The sequence below is a fragment of the Panthera tigris genome, chromosome D2 (assembly GCF_018350195.1).
Source record: "Panthera tigris isolate Pti1 chromosome D2, P.tigris_Pti1_mat1.1, whole genome shotgun sequence".
NCBI classification, from domain to species: Eukaryota; Metazoa; Chordata; class Mammalia; order Carnivora; family Felidae; genus Panthera; species Panthera tigris.
Window position 1 is genome coordinate 18514175 of NC_056670.1, and position 19738 is coordinate 18533912.

Consider the following 19738-nt stretch of genomic DNA (forward strand, 5'->3'; position numbering starts at 1 on the left):
GGACGGGGCAGCAACCCCAGCCCCTAGCTGACGCCTCCGGCGGTGGCGGGCGCCTGGGACGGCGCCTACTGGGGACGCGGGGGCGCGGGCGCCTGGGCCGGGTGGGCCGGGGACGTGGGCCTGGGGCCCCGGGCTGGCAGCGCGCTGCACCCCCGCGCCTCGCTCTCGGCACCGAAGCGGCCGCCCCCACGCAGCGGGCGGGGGCCGAGACCGGGAGCGCGCGGGGGAGGCGTCTGCTCCCGGGGACTGAGGCGGCGCCTTCGCCTGCCGGCTGCCGCAGGGACGCGGGCCGCCGCGCCGTCGGCGACATCTTGCTCGGCAGGAAAGCGCGGGGGAGAGCGGGCCGCTCGGAGCTGCTGCGCCACGCGCGCGGAGGACGGGCCGGGGACGCAGGGCCAGGCCGGCGCGGGACCGAGGAGGTAAGCTCGGAGGGCGCCCCGAGGACCCCCCGCCCTTGCTTTGCCTCACTCCTGCCCCCGCCGGTCCCCGGCCTCCCGCGGCCCTGTCACACCAGCCCGCGGCCTCTGGCCGCCGTCCCCCGGGGTGACCCCCCCTGCCCCCGCAGTCCTGGCCGCTGCGCCCTCCTCCTGGAGCCTCCCGCGCGGTACCCCGCCGGGGCCGTCAGGACAGGGTCACGGGACGAGGCGCTACCTGGCCGGGTCCTCCCGGTCCCCGCCCCTTCCCGGGGCCGGCCGCCCGCTCCCTCCGCCCCCTCACCTCCGCCCCCGCCCGGGCCCGGCCCCTCTGTCCGCGCCCCGCCCCTCCGCCCGCGCCCCGCCCCCGCCCGCCCCGTCCGGGCGGGGCTCCGGGTTTAAACGTCGCGGCGGGCCGGGTCGGCGGGAGGGGCGGGGCGGGTCTCTGTGTCGTGTCCCCGGCTCCGTAGGCGGCGGCGGCGGAGCGGAGCCGCGCGCGCTCAAGCCCGCGGGAGGCACCATGTCCCCGGGGAGCGGGGTGAAGAGCGAGTACATGAAGCGCTACCGGGAGCCGCGCTGGGAAGAGTACGGGCCGTGCTACCGGGAGCTGCTGCACTACCGCCTGGGCCGCCGGCTGCTGGAGCAGGCGCACGCGCCCTGGCTCTGGGACGACTGGGGCCCGGCCGGCGCCTCGGACGACTCGGCGTCGTCGGCGTCGTCGGGCGCCGGGGGCCCCGCGCCCCAGTTCGCCCCCGCCTCGCCGCCGCCGCCGCCCGCGGAATCCGCGGCGCGGGAGGGGCCGGAACGGCGGGCGCGCGGGCCGGCGGAGGAGCAGGGCGCGGAGGCGCCGGAGGCCGGGGAGGCCCGGGACGCGGCGAGCGCGGAGGAGGCGGCGGACGGGGCTCTGCCAGGTACCGGGCCGGGAGGGGAGACGCGAGGGGGCCGGGAGGGGGCTGCCCCTGGCGTCCGAGCTGCCCAGCTCCGTGTCTCGCAGCGCTCAGGGCAAGCCCTTCCTATTTATTCATTTTTTGTTTTGTTTTCTGGTAGACGGAGAATGCGCCTCCCTGGCCGAAATAAGGGTGGTGTCAGCTCCGCCTCCGCCCTCCCGCCCTTATTTCCGTCATCGGGTGGCTCTGGGTTGAGCCCGCTGTGAACTGGGTTGAAGTGGCGCTGAACTCCGGGTCTTCCTCCGAGGGCGGTGGTTGCCTTAGTGAGCTCCGAAATCCCATCTATTTATATCTAAGCACCTTTTTTTCCCCCCCCGTAGAGGAGCCCAGCTTCCATCAGATTCTCAGAGGGGACCGAGCCCAAGAGGTTAAGGTCGCTGAGCCCAGCTTTCAGTCTCATGAATGGGGCCGCTGTTTTTCTGTGTTAAGTCCCTGACCTCGCTGCATTGTCCCTAAAGAGTATTTTGAATTTGTTGACGCAGGCGGTTGCGTAACTCCTGGTTGGTGGGAGAATATTCGTGCGAGGTGCTCTCCGCTTCTTGCCCACCCACTCGTCCCCCGTGCGCGCACCCCTCATCAAAAGGCTGCCGCGGGGTAGAGGTGGAGCCGTAGCTGGAAGATGGCCCTCGGGTGCTGTGCGTCTACTGTTTCTGCCCTGGTCCTCCTCCACCTCCTTTCCTGGCCAGACGATGGCAGAGTTGGGGTCTCAGCGCGGGAGGCCGGATGGACGGTCGCTGGTGCTTAGGGCCGGGTTAAATGCCTCAGGATGCAGCCTGGAGTAACCAGGGGTTCCTTCCTGCTACTTTCTAGCGTTGGCCAGACACTCCCCCCACCCCTCCCCCAGTCCCAATTCTCCACCCCCGTCCCGGGTCACTCGATTTTAAAGAGGCTTTGGCGAGAAAAGTAACCAAAATGTATTGACAGCTTATTATACCTCCAGTCGCTGATCGTAGAATATGTATTTTCTCGCTCAGCGTTCAAAACCATTCTAAGCGGTAGGGGTGTAATTTTTATCTCCGTTTCATAGATGAAGAAATGGAAGCTGGGGATAGATGATCAGTGACTTCAGTTTTGTTTGTTTACGGCACTGTGAAGCGGGGATTAATCAGCTTTTCAGTCTCTCATCGCAGCCCCTCTGCAAGAGGCTGGAAGAGAGAAAACTGAATCTTTTAGTCACAGAGCCAGCCTGCTTTGTTGCTGTTCTGTCATCTTCAGCCATTCTCAGTGCATCCTAGAGCTGCCTTTCCACCCTCACATAACCTGTAAATTCCCCAAGATTTGTGGCCGTGTAGTAGCTTCCCTAGCTAGCTTCTAGTAGCTTCCTAGCTTCAATGATCCCTGGTGGAAATCTGAATAACAGAAGGCAGAGGGGGCAGGGGCACATGCCTTCTGGTTTAGTCCTGCAGACACTGGTCTACCAGCTAAATTGTGAGATGTACTTGAGGTGCCTGTGTTTGCCTGAGTTCATGATTGTTTCGGTTTCCTTAGAGACACGGAATCCTCCTGGTGGCTGAGGTCAGTTATTTCTTATCTGCCGATATTTCTGGCTTAGGCATCAGGCGGAAGAAAGGATGTTTGTTGTGGCCAGGCCTCTCGGTGGCAGGACCATTTGCTTTGCTCCTGCCTGTTGATTCCTATGTCTGGCAAGACTGAAAATCCTTGTTTTTACGTGGATGGTTTTATATACCAGAATGATGAGTACCCTTGAGTTTCTATGAAACAAACCTTTGGTTCTTGTTTTTACTGAAGCCGTATGTACACATAGAAGCATATAGTTCTGCATGGCTTATTACAAGGATCCAGCAGACACACAGGCCAGCTCCCTGTTCCTTAGACGACCACTGCCAGCGCCTCTGGCTTTTCCTTTGGTGTTGATTTTTCTCCGGGTGACAAGGCTTTTGTTGACATTCCTTAATTTTTTTTCTTTCAGTCTTTAGCATTATCTATTGGCTTTCCTTTTTAACTCCCTCCTAACCCATACACACGGGCCCTCCCCGCACCTGCTCAACAGTCGTCATGGAGTTTGTTACACCTACGACTGTATTTACCATATTGTGCCTGGAAAATGTTGTGCCAAGCCGCCCTGTATTGTCTGCCATGACTCCTTTTTCTTTCTTTCACAATACAACCAACACATCAGGTTCGCTCTCGCTCTCGACATCTTAAGACATCCCTCCCTGTGTCTCTGACCTACTTCCATCTGGCCTGGTTGCTGCTCTCTCTTGCCTGCCTGGTTCCATGTTGGGCGGGCCCTTGGCTACCACCCCAGGGACTCCTTGGCTTCTCTTACGTAGGAGCCCTTGTGTGGCTCTCACATCATCTTCCTTCTTGGTTTACCCCTCCCGTTGGAACTTATCTTCTAGTAGCTTCCCGAGAAAGGGTATGTGCGAGGTTAATTTTCTGAGAGCTGGCATGTCAAACAATGTCAACAATAGCTTGTCAAACTATATGTCAAACAATAGCTTGTATTTCCGCCCTTTGGTGAGTTCGTGGCTGAGCCTGGAATTCTAGGTTGGAAGTACTGTCTCTAAAGAGTCTGGAGGCATTTGCTGTGTTGTGTTGTAACTTGCGGTGTTGCGCTAGGGTCCTGTGGTCTCCTGATTCTTGATAACGTGTCCCCACCCTCAGGAAGCTTTTAGGGTCTTCCCTTTGTCCTTTGCGTTCTGAAATTTCTCCTTGATCTAGGTCTGTCTTCCTCCAGTGTGCTTGTGAGCCCTTGCAGTGAAACTCCTGCTTTGTCATTTTGGTAGGTTTTCTTTTTTCACCTCTATTTCTGTTCCTGTTCCTTTCTTCTCGAACTCCTTAGTTGGATGTTAGACTTCATGAATTTCTCCTCTACCTTTCGAATGTTCATCTGTCTTTTTCTTCTGTTTTTTTTTCTGGGCGATATTCTCAACCTTATCTTACAACTCTTTCTTTCTTTCTTTCTTTCTTTCTTTCTTTCTTTCTTTCTTTCTTTCTTTCTTTCTTTCTTTCTTTTATTTTAGAGAGAGTGAGACAGTGAGCGTGAGCAGGGGAAAGGGGCAGTGGGAGAGAGACAGAGAATCTTAAGCAGGCTGCATGCTCAGTGTGGTGCCCCCCCCCCGCCCCCCGCAACTCATCTATTTTTTTTTTTATCTGTGGGATTCTATTTATTTTTAAGTTAATTTTGTTTTCTGGACTTGCTACCTTCCCTCCCTACCTTCTTTCCCCCTCCCTTCCTCTTTTTATTCCTTTGTTATAAAGTTCATTGATTTATTTTGAGAGCGTGAGTGGGGGAGGGGCAGAGAGATGTGAGGCTTGAACTCAAGGAAACAGGAGATCACGACCCCTGAGCAGAAACCAAGAGTCCTACGCTTAACCAGCTGAGCCACCCAGGCGTCCCTCTTTTTATTCCTTCGTAAAAAATAGTATTCTCTTCTCAATTCATGCATATAGTGTCTTTTATTATCTTGCTGAGGATATTACTAGAAGTTTTTTTTATGTATTTTCTTCTCATTGTATTTCTACGGCCTAGTTTCTGGTTCCCCACCCTCTCCCCACTTGCGTTTCCTTTTGCTTTTAACCCTGTATTTCATGTTAGAGACCTTTTTGAAATGTCTGATGATCCTTGGCTTCTCACTCTTATTTAAGAGATGGGTATGAAGAAGCTGTCAGGACGTTTTATGCATGTGGTGGGTGTTACAGGAGTGTTCACTGTGGTATGCCTTGAAGCATGCTTTGGAGAGTCCTCTGAACTGTCTCTAATTCCTTCATATGTCTCCTTTTCACTTAATTTTTTTTTTTTAGCAAATTTACACATATGCATAATTTTTTAAAAATATGCTTAAAATGAAAAAAAAAAAAATCTGACCTATTTCCCACCCATGCCCCTCGCTCCCGCGGATGATCCTTCCAACTCTTTTTAGCTTTCCTTTCAGCAATGCCCACCCTCTTCTCATCTAGAGGCTTTTTATTTTATTTTCTTATTTTTTTTAACGTTTGTTTATTTTTGAGAGACAGACCACCAGCAGGGGAGGGGCGGAGAGAGAGGGAGACACAGAATCCGAAGCAGGCTCCGGGTTCTGAGCTGTCAGCACAGAGCCCGACATGGGGCTCGAACTCCTGAACCGGGAGGTCATGCCCTGAGCCGAAGTCAGATGCTTAACTGACTGAGCCACCCAGACACCCCTCCGTTGGCTATTTAAATTTTATTTTAAACATTATATATTGACTTCCCATCATGGGAGATGATGTAGCTTAAGATCTTGGCTCTGCCACACCCACTCCCTGACATTTACCAGCACCCAGTTTGTCCCACAGTATTAACTACGTGACTATTTTGCTTAAAGCACGATTCTGTGTTTGAATTATTGTGGCTATGTAGAAGTATGCACAGGTGGGCCGTGTAGTATATTCTGACTACATTTTCTTTTTATTTATGTTTTTCCTGAAGTTAATCATTGTTTTACCTTTGTGTGTGTGTGTGTGTGTGTGTGTGTGTGTGTGTGTGTGTGTGTGTGTTTATATTCCCATGACTACTTCACCCTGAAATAGTCTGGTAGTATTTTAAAACTTGGCATATGCTAGACACATTAGGTGTTCTATTCATTTATTTTTCTTTTTTCCCTTGGAGACTTTTTTTTTTTTTTTTTGAACCCCCCGTGCTCCTATTCCAATTTAGACATTGTGCTGTCAGTCTGGGACTTCTCTTCACTGTTTCAGTATTTCTTTTGCTCACATCCTTTCTCTGATCTCTCTTGTACATCTCAAGTGTTCGTTCGTGTGGCTTATCCCTTCCTTCTGGGGTAACATGTCCTCTGTAAGTCCTGAGAAATGTTGCATGGGAATAGAAATTTTGTGACCTTGCATGACCGAAAATGCCTGTATTATATCCAAAGGCTGGATTGATATTTTGCAAGGTAGAGAACTATAGATGAGAAATTTCAGCGTTTAAAGGTATTATTATATTGCATCCTAGTTTTTGGTCTTGCGTTTTAGAAGTACCATGCCATTCCAACACCTTGTGTATGTGACCTCTTTTTTGGGGGGCGGAGAGAGCAGTTTTTAATAGATTCTCTTTATCCTAGGTGTTCTAACAGTCTACGTCTTCGTTGTTTTTTTTTTAAGTAAGGTCTACACCCAAGGGGCTTGAATACCAAGATCAAAGTCGCATGCTCTACTAACTGAGCCAGCCAGGTGCCCTTTATGTGTATGTCTTTTTTTAAAAGAAATTTTTAAGTGTTTATTTTAGAGAGAGAGACAGAGAGACAGAGCACAAGTGGGGGAGGGGCAGAGAATGAGGGAGACACAGGCTCCAGGCTCCAAGCTGTCAGCACAGAGCCCGACACGGGGCTCGAACTCATGAAGTGTGAGATCATGACCTGAGCTGAAGTCAGATGTTTAACCGACTGAGCCACCCAGGCACCCCTGTCTTTTATCATTTATTGGGCTGACAACTTGGTGGGCCTTTTTAGTCTGGAAACTTTTCGTTTAGTTCGGTAATATTTTCTAGTACTGTTTAAATAATTTCCTGTGCTCTATTTACTTTTTCTTTCTATATTTACTTTTAGTTGGATGGTGTAACTCCTGGATCAAACCTCTAACATTTTTATTTAAAACTTTTTTGATATTGGAATTTTGGGTTCTGTTTTCTGGAAGAACTCTTTAATTGTATCTTCCAATCTTTATATTGAAAATTTTAGTTCTACCATCTAATTTTGGAAAGATTACCTTTTTTTTTCTTTTGTCCCAAGTTTTATTTTTAAAAAGTAAAAAAAAAATGCGGGCACCTGGGTGACTCAGTGGGTTGAGCATCTGACTTTGGCTCAGGTCATGATCTCATGGTTCATGGGTTCGAGTCCTGAGTCGGGCTCTGTGCTGACAGCTGGGAGCCTGGAGCCTGCTTCAGATTCTGTGTCTTCCTCTTTCTCTCTGCCCCTTCCCCACTCGCTCACCTCTCTCTCTCTCTCTCTCTCTCTCTCAAAAATAAACATTAAAAAAAAAAAAACATCCTGTTCTTGGATTTCTTTTAACTCAAAAAAAAAAAAAAAAGCCATAATTGAGAGGTCTGTTATATTTCATAGTCTTTTTGTATACTTTGGACTTTCTCTTTTTAGAGGATGTACTCAGATGTTTGCTCTTAGCCTGTCTGCTCGCATGTAAGAGTGAGACTTGAAGAGCTTTCCAGGAGCTCTGGCTGTGGGGGTGGTTGTTGACTAATTGGATGAGGACGAGCTGTTTCTCTGGGGGACTTAAACATAATAAGTACCCATTTTTCTTATGTTCACCTCCCCAGATGGCAACCCTCCAGTCTCCTGCCTGGGGCGGGGTACAAGCCTGGCTGTCAGCATTCGGGGAACAAGAGTTGGGGAAAGGGAGGAGGGGCTTTGTTCTTTACCACATAAACCTGTTTTTCAAGAAGGTGTCGCCCTTTACTTTTCCTGTGCCTCGTATCTCAAGCCCCTACCCACTCTGCTTCTCCATCTCTGGGGAGTAACCCACATGCCTTCTGAGCTAGGAGAGGGGCAATCATGTGGCATACCGACGGGAGGAAAGACTTTGCAGGAAGTGTCGACAATGACATAACCGAGTGACCCTGAAAACTAGTGGCTTAAAATTCCACTGCCCATTTATTACTGCCCACGGTTTCTGTGGGTTGGAACTTGCCCTGGGCACAGGGGATGCCTTGTTTCCACTCTGTGCCGTCCACTCTCTGCTGGAAGGTGCCAGGGCTGGGGGCTGGCTGCTAGGGCACTCGCTTGTGACATCTTCATGCACCTGGCCTTCCTCATAATGTGCTGGCTGGCCTCCAAGGGCAACTGTTCCTGAGAGAGAGAGCAGGGCACGTGCTGGGCTGCCCTTTGTGACTTATCACCAGAAGCCATGGACCACTTCTTTCACCCCATTCCTCGCTTATGAAAGTCTGCCCAGGTTCAAGGGGAAGCATCCACCCCCCCCACCAATCTCAACAGGCACGTTCATATTATGTTGTCAGAAGAGCATGTGGGTTGGGGGGCCTGGGCGGCTTAGTGGTTTCAGTGCCCGGCTTCAGCTCAGGTCGTGATCTTACGGTCTGTGGGTTCGAGTCCTGCATCGGATGTGCTGACAGCTGAGAGCCTGGAGCCTGCTTCCGATTCTGTGTCTCCCTCTCTCTCTGCCCCTCCCCTGTTCACGCTCTGTCTCTCTCTCTGTCTCTCTCAAAAATAAACATACATTAAAAAAAAAAAAAAAAAGCATGTGGGCTGGGACACTGATTAATGCTGGACCTTTGGAAAAGGCATTCCATTACACTGGCCTTCTGCCTCATTTTCTATTTCCTTTTGGGGTTCAGTGTGTCCTGTGGGACTTTCTCCCACAGGGAGTTAGGGTTCGTCCTACTCAGTTCTCAAGGTCACTTCTATGTTCTCATCTATGTTACAGCTTCCAGAATTGTATGGACACCTGCTGCCTGGTGTCATTGTCTCCCTTGCTTTTTGTCCTATGGGTTATGCATTTTTTCCTTCACTTTAGTGGGCTTTTGGGAGGAAGGGACTATATGCACATGTCATCAGTGCGTATTAAGCCTAAATTCCATTTGCTGTATTTTTACTTAGATTTACTAAAAAAAAATTTTTTTAATCTTTATATTTGAGAGAGAGAGAGAGAGAACAGTTGGGGGAGGGTCAGAGAGAGAGGGACACAGAATCTGAAGCAGGCTTCAGGCTCTAGGCTGTCAGCACAGAGCCCAACGTGGGGCTCGAACTCACAAACTGCGAGATCATGACCTGAGCCAAAGTCGGACGCTTAAACCGTTTAACTGACTGAACCACCCAGGCGCCCACTTAGGTTTATTTTTTACTTCCTTCTTGATCAGTCTTGCCAGAGACTTGTGAATTTTATTAGTTTCCCCCCCCCCCCAAAACTAACTCTAGACTCTGTGGATTTTCTTTATTAATATGTCTTTATTGATCCATGATCTTTTCTTCCCTTACGCTTTGTAAGATGGGTGCTTAGCATTGATTTTTTTTTTTTTTTTTTTTTTACCTGCCTTTCTTTTTGGATATGTTGATTTCAGGTTGTAAATTTCCCCACAGTTACTGCTTTAGCTATACTGTCAGTTGAGTAGGATGAATCTTAACTCCCTGCAGGAGAAAGACCCGAGTTTTGTTATATAGTATTTTATTTACTTAAGCAAAATCATTATGATTCTTAAAATACATGAAAAAATTAATAAACCTTAACATTTATGTATATAATACAAACATAAGGAAATGTATTTATCTTTAAAAAAAAAAAAAAAAGGACTGGGGCACCTGGGTGGCTCAGTCGGTTAAGCGTCCGACTTCGGCTCAGGTCACGATCTCATGGTCCGTGAATTCGAGCCCCGCGTCAGGCTCTGTGCTGACAGTTCAGAGCCTGGAGCCTGCTTCAGATTCTGTGTCTCCCTCTCTCTCTGCCCATCCCTACTCATGCTGTGGCTGTCTCTGTCTTAAAAATAAATAAAACATTTAAAAAGTTAAAAAAAAGTTACTTATTTTTGTTGTTTTATCAAGGTGATTTACACTATAATTACACCATAATTACCTACTATATAGAGGGAACATTCTGTGTGATTTCAATTTTGTAAATGTATTAAGATTTGCTTTAGAGACTCAGATGTGTAAATTCTGGTAAATGTTCCACTTCACCACATTATATATTCTGTAGTTATGGGCTGCAGGGTTGTATGTATAGCCATTCGGTCAAATGTGTTAATTCTGTTGTTCAGATTCTTCAAAACAGACCCTCCAATAAAACTGAGCGGCCCGGTGGACGTGTTCTCTCTTTGTATCATCCGGCATGGTAGTTCCTAGCCACGTGGGGTTATTGAGCACTTAAACTCTGATCGGCTTAACTGAGGAATCGAATCTTTACTTTTATTTAATTTTCCTTTACGCTCATAGTTGATAGCCACGCGTATTGGCTAGCACAGCCCTATACCAAGACTGAATTTATTTTTGTTTGACTGTCCTGTCAGCTCCTGAGAAAGGGGCATTCTAATCCTCTCCCACAATGGCGATGACCGCTGTTTTTGTTCCTCTGAGAAGGTCTTTGGTTTCAACTTCAGCCCTCCAGGTAAGATCTTGACCCGTAGGTTCACATGCACTCACCTGACAGCAGGCAAGAGTTTCATAAATATTAATATTGGGCTGATAGGTTCTGTCTCTTCTGCATTTTCCGTCCTTGTCTCCTGCTGCTGCAGACGTACTTGGGTTGGTCTTTTTCTTTTAAGTGTTACGGAGAGTAAACGCAACGATTTGATAGCCTGTAAATGGAAAATTGCTCCCGCTGGCCCTTCCTTCTTGTCTTCTGTCCTTACGAGGCCGCCCATCTTTTGCAGTACGTTCATAAGCGCGTTTGCAAAATTATTTGTAGGGATAACTTGGCCCAGGGTCTCTAGAGAAGAGTTGACTTCTTTGTACTGGGCGCCTGTGGACCCTCGGGATTTTGAACATCAGTCTTTGTTTATCTGTGGCGGGGAGGGCTGGTCCGGTAGCTCACGGTTAGCAGAACTAGCCTCCACCCTGTCTAGTATGCAGCCCACCGTGACCTGGTGCCCCGACCCCGCGTCCCCCTCTGTCAGCAGTAGGCGGCCTGCTTGCCCAATGCTGAGTCTCTTCCCCCTCGTCTGACGGACCCCCTCCCCCCTGCGGTGTTGAACACTGTTCACGGCTGCCTCCTTTACCAATGCTCTTCCCGTAGTTTCTCTCCTGGTGAGTTTTTCTCCTTTTCTAGCAATTCTTTCTCCCTCTTAGGCTCTCCTCCTTCAGCCTGGCTGCTCCTTAAATAATGGTGGCCCTAGGGGCCTGACTCACTGTCCCCTCCTCTGACTCCGCGTTGCTTCCTGGATGATCTGTTCCACGTCCAGACCTCAGCTCCCACCTGCTGGCTCACTACCTTGTCTCCTGGCTTCATGGGCTGAGTTGTTCCAGAAGTATCTCCCATCCGACGCCGCAAGTATCCTGTCTTTATCCTTGGGTGGACCTCTGTCAGAGGATAGCAGGACCATCCCCACTAAACATCTGTGGGAGCTGTGGACTCCTCTTTGCTCCCAGGGCCGCGGGGTGTCTGTCGTCTTCACCGGTCTGTCGCAGTGCTGCTGGGCCGTCTGCTCTGGAGAGGCCTCGGTACCACCCGCTCGCTGTTCTGATCAGTGTGTGGTTCACAGATGCCCAGTGAGTCTGAGCACCTGCCAGGCTCGGTGGGCCCCCTTCTGGTCCTTTCTCTCCCCTCTCCACCCCTACCGTGACTCCTGGGCCCCACTGGCCCCCACTTCCCACCTCACCCCCAGACTGCAGTAGTTTGCTAGCTGGCCTTTCTGTCCTCGCCTCTCTCACTCATCCTTCACGTTGGTAGCTGGAGGCCATATCCGTAAAATGCAAATAGGGCCATGTCGCTTTTTCAGCTTACAATCCTTTAGTGAATCTTCATCATTTTCAGGATAAAATGAAACTCCTGAGTTTGGTGTGGAAAGTCTCCTCCTTTGCCACCCGCCCCATGCCTTCATCCACAGACTCTCTCTGGACCTGTCATTTTGAACTATTTATATTCCCTTTTCTTTCCGGGCCTTTGAACAAGACATTCCCTCTTGTTGGGACTCTCTTTTTCTCTTTTCTTCCTGACTGGTTTGTCCTTTAACCTAAATCATTATTCCCTTCTCTGGGCAGGCTTCTCTGGAAGACGTGGGTTAGACACATACAGACCAGGAGAGGAAGAGAAGGAAGGGAACTTTGGTAGAGTCAAGGTCATTGCTGAAGATAGAAGATAGAAATGACAGACGACAATCTGTCAAGACTTCCCACTTGTGCCCCAGTATCTTGACTTCCTATTCAGGGGCTTACTCTAAAGGGAATGTGGGCAATAAATAAATAAATAAATAAATAAATAAAGGGAATGTGGGCAAAAAAAATAAATAAATATAAATAAATAAAGGGAATGTAGGCAGAAGCAAGAAAAGAATCACAACCAGAAATAGGAAGGGCCAAGAATGTGTCCTAAAGAGGTGATGAGGTTTTAGAATAGCAATCTGTAAATCATCACCTAGAGCCAAATTCCGGAGCATTTGAAGTGAGGGGTATCCTTAAGACCTAAACAGCTCGGGTAAGTGAAATGGAGTTGTAGATGCATAAGGAGCCATTATTCAAAAGACTGAAATTAAATCACTCTATTGCATCATACACACAAATTAACTCAAGTGGATTAAAGACTCGGATGTAAGACCTGAAACCATAAAATTCCTAGAAGAAAACATGGGCAGTGAGCTCCTTGGCAATTGGTCTTAGCAATGTTTTTTTTTTTTTCCGGATCTGATTCCAAAGGCAAAGGAAACAAAAGCAAAAATAAATGGGACTACAACAAGCTGAAAAACCGTGCAGCAAGGGAAAGCATCAACGGAATAAAAAGGCAGCCCATTGAATGGGAGAAGATATTTGCCTAAGGGGTTAAATATCCAAAACACATCAAGAACTCACACAACTCAACAACAAAGCACCAAACAACCCAAGTGAAAACATGTGCACGGGGTGTGAATAGACATTCTTCCAGAGAAGATCCACAGATGGCCGGTAGGCATGTGTCAGGATGTTAAACATCAGTCATTAGCAGGGCAGCGCAAATCAAAACCACAATCAGATATCTCCTCACACCTGTTAGAATTGCTGTTACCAAAAAGGCAAGAGATGACAGGTGTTGTGAGGATGTGGAGGAAAGGGAACCCTCCTATACTTGGTGGGGATGTAAGTTGGTACAGCCACTATGGCAGACAATATGGAGGGAGATTCCGCAAAAAGGTAAGAGGAGAACTAACCATATTATCCAACCATTTCCCTTCTGGGTATTAAGCTGAGGAATACAAAAACACTAATTCGAAACGATATAGGCACCCCCGTGTTTATTCTAGCATGAGTTACAATAGGCAAGATAGAGAAACAACCCTAAGTGTCCACCGGTTGACGTTGACGAGTGGGTAAAGAAGATAAGGCATATATACACACAATGGAGCGTTCATTACCCAGCCACAAAAAGAAGAAGGAAATCTTCCATTTGGGACACCACGGGTGGGTCTAGCAGGTTTCAGACCAAGTGAAAGAAGTCAGACGGAGAAAGACAGATGCCATGTGATCTCACCTAGAAAACAAGACAAAGGAACAAAACAAAAGCAAACTCCTAGATCCAGAGAACAAGTTGGCGGTTACCAGAGGGGAAGGGAGTTGGGGGAAGGCTGCGTGGCCGAGGGGACTCAACTGCATGGTGATGGGTGGTAACTAGACTTAGCGTGGTGATCAGTCTGTAGTGTCTACAAATACCAAATTACAGTGTCGTGCACCTAAAGTTCATATGATGTTATATGCCGATCTTATGTCAGTAAAAACAACCAAACAAAAAAAATGGAAATTCGGGCCGAAATGAAACATGGGATCACGAAGCGTTTGAAACAGCATCATATAACTTTTACCACAAATAAAGGGTCTATAGAAAGTAATGAGTGGCCAACTGATAAAATGTTGTTAAGGGAAGTAGGTATGTTTTAGAGTACATCCTTCATGTCTGACGTTCACCTCAGAAAGGGCAGTCCCATTTTCCTTCAGCATTGCTCCAGCTCTGCTGGCAGGCTCGAGGGCTGTGTAGACCCTGGGCCCGGATTCGTGCAGTCATTTCTATCGCACGTGTTGGGGAAGCCCTCTTAAAACAGGAGCCCACACCTGCAGCTCTTCATGCTGGGAATCCACAGTGAGTAACTATGGAAACCGCTCCCTATTGTGACTGAGGACTGTTCAAACTAAGGCGGGCAGCTCGCTCTTTCTTACAGCATGTTAAGAGCCACAGGGAGCTCTCCATATTCATGGCGCCTCAAAAAGAAATGAAATTGAGCCCGTTAAGAGCCGTAAGGAGGTTTCCGTAATCATGGTGCACCAGAAAGAAACGGGATCCCGGAACTTGAGTTGAGTGACTTAACACCTAACCTTTTACATCTGCTGAGAGATTACCGCAAATCCCGATCTGTTTCTGAAGTGAGGCCTTGATGATTGGACTTCCCTTGGGGTTGTGGAGAAAGCCATTAGGCTGTGGTGCTTTTTAGGTTTTAATATTTAATTGGGATGCTTGATATCGGACTGTGAGCGAGAGTTGTGGCTTTTGAATAGGTTTGGCCCAGCCTTGGTGGATTTGCTGTTGATTTTAAAATGGGTTAGACCATTTGAAAGGTATAACCCTGGCTTGGTTTTGTATTTCTTCCTTACTCGGACTCGTGAATTGAGCTGTTACGGCATGAAGCGTTATGAATTTCACAACCCAGCTCTTTGAAGTGATTATATAGAAACGTGATTTTAAAGCATTCTCGTCTTGTTTTATCTCCTTTTTTTTTTTTTTTTTTCAAAAGCACTGCCAGTGAAAGACATAAAAGAAAAACCTGAACAACAGGTCAGAGCAAAAGAGACTGACAAGTTACCCAGCAGTACTGAACCTCGACAGCAACCAAGTGCCTTATTTGCTAGAGGAAATAGGAAAGCAGCCAAAAGTCCTCAAAGATCATCGACTAAAATAAAGGAGAAGAAGCATCCGTTTGCTCTTTATGGGTGGGGAGAAAAACAGACCGATACAGGAAGCCAAAAAACTCACAACGTCTGCGCGTCTGCCCCCGTGCATGAGGTGGGTTCGTGGGCACCTGGCCGTCACTGCTTTTCCTTGGAGGCTGGGGGTTGGGCTGCGTTCCCGTCAGCGGGTGTCCTATTCTGTGATCACGGCGGTGCTTTGGGGTCATGGTAGATCTTAGGAGATGGCAGGGTGGGCCAAGGAAAGCCTGGAATTTGGGCATCTGATTGGCAAACAGATTGAGGGTGTCAGCTCCCTGGAGATCGAGGGGTGTTGCTGGGAATTAGCTGGGATTCGGAAGATTTACCAACATGGAACCAGGAGAAGAAGTGGCTGGAGTCAGGGTTTTCAAGTTCCAGGGTGGTGGGGGGGCGGGGCGCAGGTGCAGAGGAGGAGCCCAGCAGGGCTGGTGGCTGCCCGTGTAGATGTGCCGTGGGCCTCTTGACAGGTTTCTGGTTCCTGTGGCTTTGATAACTAGTATTCCTTGACTCCCTTGTTATCTTTTGTTAGATTGATTCTGTAGTTCTTGGCACCTACTGTAGATTCCCTTTGGCTCTTTGAGTTCAATTCGGATGATTGTGTTTTCCCCTGCTCATCCACAGCCAGTGCCTTTTACTCATTGGAGCCTTAGTTGTCCTCTTTTTTTTTTTTTTTTCATGTTTATTTACTTATTTTTGAGAGAGAGCACAAGCTGGGGAGAGAGAGAGGGAAACTCAGAATCCGAAGCAGGCTCCAGGCTCAGCTGTCGGCACAGAGCCCGACCCGGGGCTTGAACCCACGAACCGTGAGCTCATGACCTGAGCCGAAGTCAGACACTTAACCGACTGAGCCACCGAGGTGCCCCCAGTTGTCCTCTCAGTCCCGAGAACACGTCTGACCAGAGGTCTTCATGTGTGCAGCCATAAAGCAATTACATATGTTAGCACTGACATGACTAAGTCGGCCTAAAGCAAAGAACGAATGAAAAGAAGCAGAAAATACAAAGAATTTGAATTCTGATGAATTACCATGATCAGATTTTTGCTGAACAGACTTCTCAACGAACCCTAGCAGATGGTGTTATTTGGAGTGATATTTGAGACAATGGAGCTGTGGTTTAACAAAAGACTCTGGCTATTGCATGGGATTAAGTTCAACAGAGTTCGTCTGTAGCATGAAACGTCTTAAGTGGTAAAAGTCCTTTAATGGAATACTTATCCAGGCTTACTGCTAAGCATCTTCAATAATTTTCCAGAGCCAGTTTCTAGAGACACATGCAAATTAGTTGCTTACCACTTATACCTAAAATTTAATGTCCGTTTTTTATTGTTTAGCATCTTGGTCACTGACCAGGGGCAAGGGAATGGCTTTTCTGGAGGAGCTGTTATACCTAGGAGAAAGGGATATGATGAAGCCGGGCTGGCCTCTGGCCTGCTTCAGGTGACCTGGGGGTAGTAAATATTCATCGCACATATTCTTGAAAATGAGTATAAAAGCCACGTAAGTTGTTATACTTTTATTTTAGAAGTAACAATACTCTTTTTATTTTTGAGTAATTTAGATTCATGAATCAGCATTACGAGCCAAGAACAGAAGACAGGTGGAAAAAAGGAAACTGGTCACTCAGAGGCAGCGCGCTCACTCTGTAGACGTGGAGAAAAACCGAAAGATAAAGCCTTCCTCCTCGGAGAACCCATGGATGACAGAGTACATGAGATGCTATTCGGCAAGAGCTTAAAGGCCGAAACAGTTGCTGGGACAGCCTCTTCAAAAGAGTGTAAATGAAAAAAAAAGAAGAAACAAAACAAAAGAAAACAGACGTAGATTTAAGAAACCAGCTGATTATGCAAGGTTTTCCGTAGGGAATGTCCAAAAGATTGCTCTATTTCAGTGAACCCTGGTCACCTACCTCAGCAGTAGGGCGACAGTTGAAGCCATAGATATTTGGTTATTTATGAAGCTCAGTCCCTAATATTTGATATTCTTATAAGGGTTTTTGTTTTAAAGCATCTTAATCTTTTCAGATACCGCCACCGAATGCCTTTAAATGGCTATTGATGCTTAACATTCAGTATTCTCTGTCAGTGTAGCCGGAGCCTGTTTTCATCCTGTCCTGAGTAACTTTCCAGATTCCATAGTGAGGAAGATCATTCCGACCTGTAGCTTAAGACTCATTTTCCTTACGCGTGGTTTTCTGCCTGAAAGAACGGCTCATCGAAAGGGAGTTTCGACACTAACATCGATTCCTTGTATAGTGACGCCAGAACCCCCGCAGTTCCTGAAAAAGTAAACTTACTCGTCTTTCAATTATGGCACCACTTTACACAGACTGTGATATTTAAGAATTATCTGGGCTGGGTGAGGGTCCTCTTTTCCCTTTAAATTGTCATCTGGGCACTTTCTATCTCATACAGATTTTAATAGATCGAATGCAGTCCTGTACGTAAAGTGCCAGTGCGGTGTGTCGAGAGGAGTACTGAACTTCTTTTGTGAAACTTTTCTTTTTATTATTGCAACTTTCTTAACACGTAACGGGGGAAGCAGCTCCTTGCTGCGGTCCAGCCTTTTGGCATATACGCGCCGCGGACTCTTGCCTCTTCTTTAATAGTTGGCCGTGACATTTAGAACTTCCTGTGTGAAATTTCACTTAGCGATGTTGAGGTGGTCTTGCGCACGGGGGGGTGGGGGGGGGATGACATCCAGATACCAGTTAGAGATGTGGCTTACCCCTACTTTCCCCACTCTTTCCTCTACAGAACTCATTCCTAACAAAGCCTTGACGATGTACGTTGTTCAGACTTCCGCTGAAATGCATTTCTCCCGGATTCCTAGCCAGTGGAATGAGACGATGGTGGTGTTTGTCTAGGCACGGATGTTGAGCATGTAAAGAAAGCGCTCCTTCCCTGGTACATTTCCTTTGGGGTAGAACAAAATGGTTTTAAGGAATGCTGGTTTCCACCCAGCCGATACAGGAATCTACAGGAAGGAAGCGTGCCGAATTCTCTGGAAGAGGGAAAAAAGGTCCTTTGCCTGGGCCAGGTTAGCACCTGTAGATGGGTGAATAAAATTTGCTATTAGGTGTGAGGTTGAACATTCCCTTGCTGTTTTTACTCTGGATCTTTGAAGTGTTGTCAATTTTTACTTTTTTTTTTTTTTTTTTTTTTTTTAAAGTAGGCTCCAGGCCCAGTGTGGGGCTAGAACTCATGACCCTGAGACCAAGAGTATGCTCTACCAATTGAGCCAACCAAGCCCCCCATAGTCAATGTTTAGAACACAAATATGTTGTATTCCACATAAAATCTTCACACGATGTCCTCTTACAACTGTGTAAGCTTTGAAAACTCAAGAATCGTGAGCTTTAAAAAAAAGAAAAAAGACTTTTTAAATACTTGCATCGTTCTGAGGTGAATCCTTTTACATAGAGAGCTCTCCTAATCATTGAGATGGCTATTTAACAGGAAGTTCTATATGTTGGTCCAAAACAACCCTGCTAATAATCCTGGTGAACGTTACTGTCATTATTAAAGTCCTTAAACACTGCAGGTACCTAACGATCAAATTAACGGGGCATTGTGATGGTGCAGCTGACTGTGAAAACTGTTCCTTCCAAAGCCCTTCGTGCACGTTTGTGTTTAGGCATCCAGCTCAAGCATTCCTGTTGCACCTGACAATCTCCGGGAAGATGGCCTTGGGTGTAGGTCAGGTTCCACACTGACGGGCTGCCTTAGAAACCCAGCTTCCTCTCGGCTTTACCAAGCCGGACTCCCTCCCCTTTAGGGAACAGACTTGTATTTAATGTGCTTCCTTACTACTGGCAACTCCAGATGGAGACAAAACCTAGAAGGCAATATTGGCCAGTTTTACCCCTTTTTTAAGTAGAAGACCAATGGGCAGGATTTTTAAAGTACTTTTCATGTGCATGAACAATGAGTACATCAGCCTGAATTAACTGTGAGTCCCCTTCCCATGTCCAAGTCATTAGTTGGTGAGGGTGTCTTTTTAGGGGTGAAAATCACCTTTGGAGCCCATGAAGTTTTTTAAGCGGTAACCATTTGATGGTCTGACTGTTCCCTTCATTCTAGAAACTTAATGTTCCTAATTCTTATAAATCATGTTCCTAATTCTTGGGACAGCGTGGAAGACAGCAAGCTAGTTTAAAATTACCTTTCATGTTGAAAAGTCTGAAACTGAAAATCCAGTGAGAATATGGAATAAAATAATTGCTGCCTAAGATTCTCTTTTTTAAATTTTGGTTTTAAAATTAAAAGTTTGCCATAAACATGGTTTCTGTGTTACTTTTATTAAAAGCAGTAATCAGATACTAAGTAACATCTAGCAACTCTGCTGGACCAAGGCAAATGACAAATAAATAGAAATCTATTTCTTTTTTTGAAAAAATAGTTTGAAATACTTTTTTAAGTGTATCTTTATTTATTTTGAGAGACAGAGCAAGCAGGGGACGGACAGAGAGAGAGGGAGACAGAATCCCAAGCAGGCGCCGCACTGCCAGCACAGAGCCCGATGCGGGGCTCGAACTCGCAAACCACGAGATCATGACCTGAGCCAAACTCAAAGAGTCGGACGCTTAACCGACTGAACACCCAGGCGCCCCTATTCTTTCCTTTTAAACCTAAAAGGCTGCTCTTATTTAGGAGGTATCAAAATACTTGGTACCTCTGGGTTTTATACACACACACACACACACACACACACACACACACACACACATATACTCCTATATATATAAACTCCACCGTGGTAACATTTCTAAGTACATATATACATTTTTTAAAAGTTTACTAAAGGTATAATAGGGTATAGATTCTCTTA

The 19738-nt window shown here is 47.3% G+C and overlaps 1 protein-coding gene across 3 annotated transcripts; it reads left to right on the top strand.

Moving 5' to 3' along the window:
• Nucleotides 1-871: 871 nt before the first annotated feature.
• LOC102961506 (centriole, cilia and spindle associated protein) lies at nt 872-17999 on the top strand. 3 transcript variants are annotated; one of them, XR_006209485.1, is made up of 4 exons: nt 872-1324; nt 14718-14986; nt 16470-17266; nt 17665-17999. XR_006209485.1 is itself a non-coding variant. In XM_042961261.1 (4 exons), the coding sequence occupies exons 1-3, from the start codon at nt 934-936 to the stop codon at nt 16644-16646; spliced, it is 837 nt and encodes a 278-aa protein (XP_042817195.1). In that variant the 5' UTR covers nt 872-933; the 3' UTR covers nt 16647-16685; nt 17665-17999. The 3 variants fall into 3 exon arrangements, 1 of the variants encoding a protein (XP_042817195.1); XR_006209483.1 differs by having other exon boundaries at nt 16470-17194; XM_042961261.1 differs by having other exon boundaries at nt 16470-16685.
• The last annotated feature ends 1739 nt before the right edge of the window (nt 18000-19738 follow it).

What these genes read in the sequence shown, in the direction of transcription:
- LOC102961506 (XM_042961261.1), top strand. Translation starts at nt 934, where the DNA reads ATGTCCCCGGGGAGCGGGGTGAAGAGCGAGTACATGAAGCGCTACCGG. An exon ending in GGCGGACGGGGCTCTGCCAG is followed by an intron (nt 1,325 to 14,717) that starts GTACCGGGCCGG and finishes TTTTTTCAAAAG; the next exon opens with CACTGCCAGTGAAAGACATA. An exon ending in CGTCTGCCCCCGTGCATGAG is followed by an intron (nt 14,987 to 16,469) that starts GTGGGTTCGTGG and finishes TGAGTAATTTAG; the next exon opens with ATTCATGAATCAGCATTACG.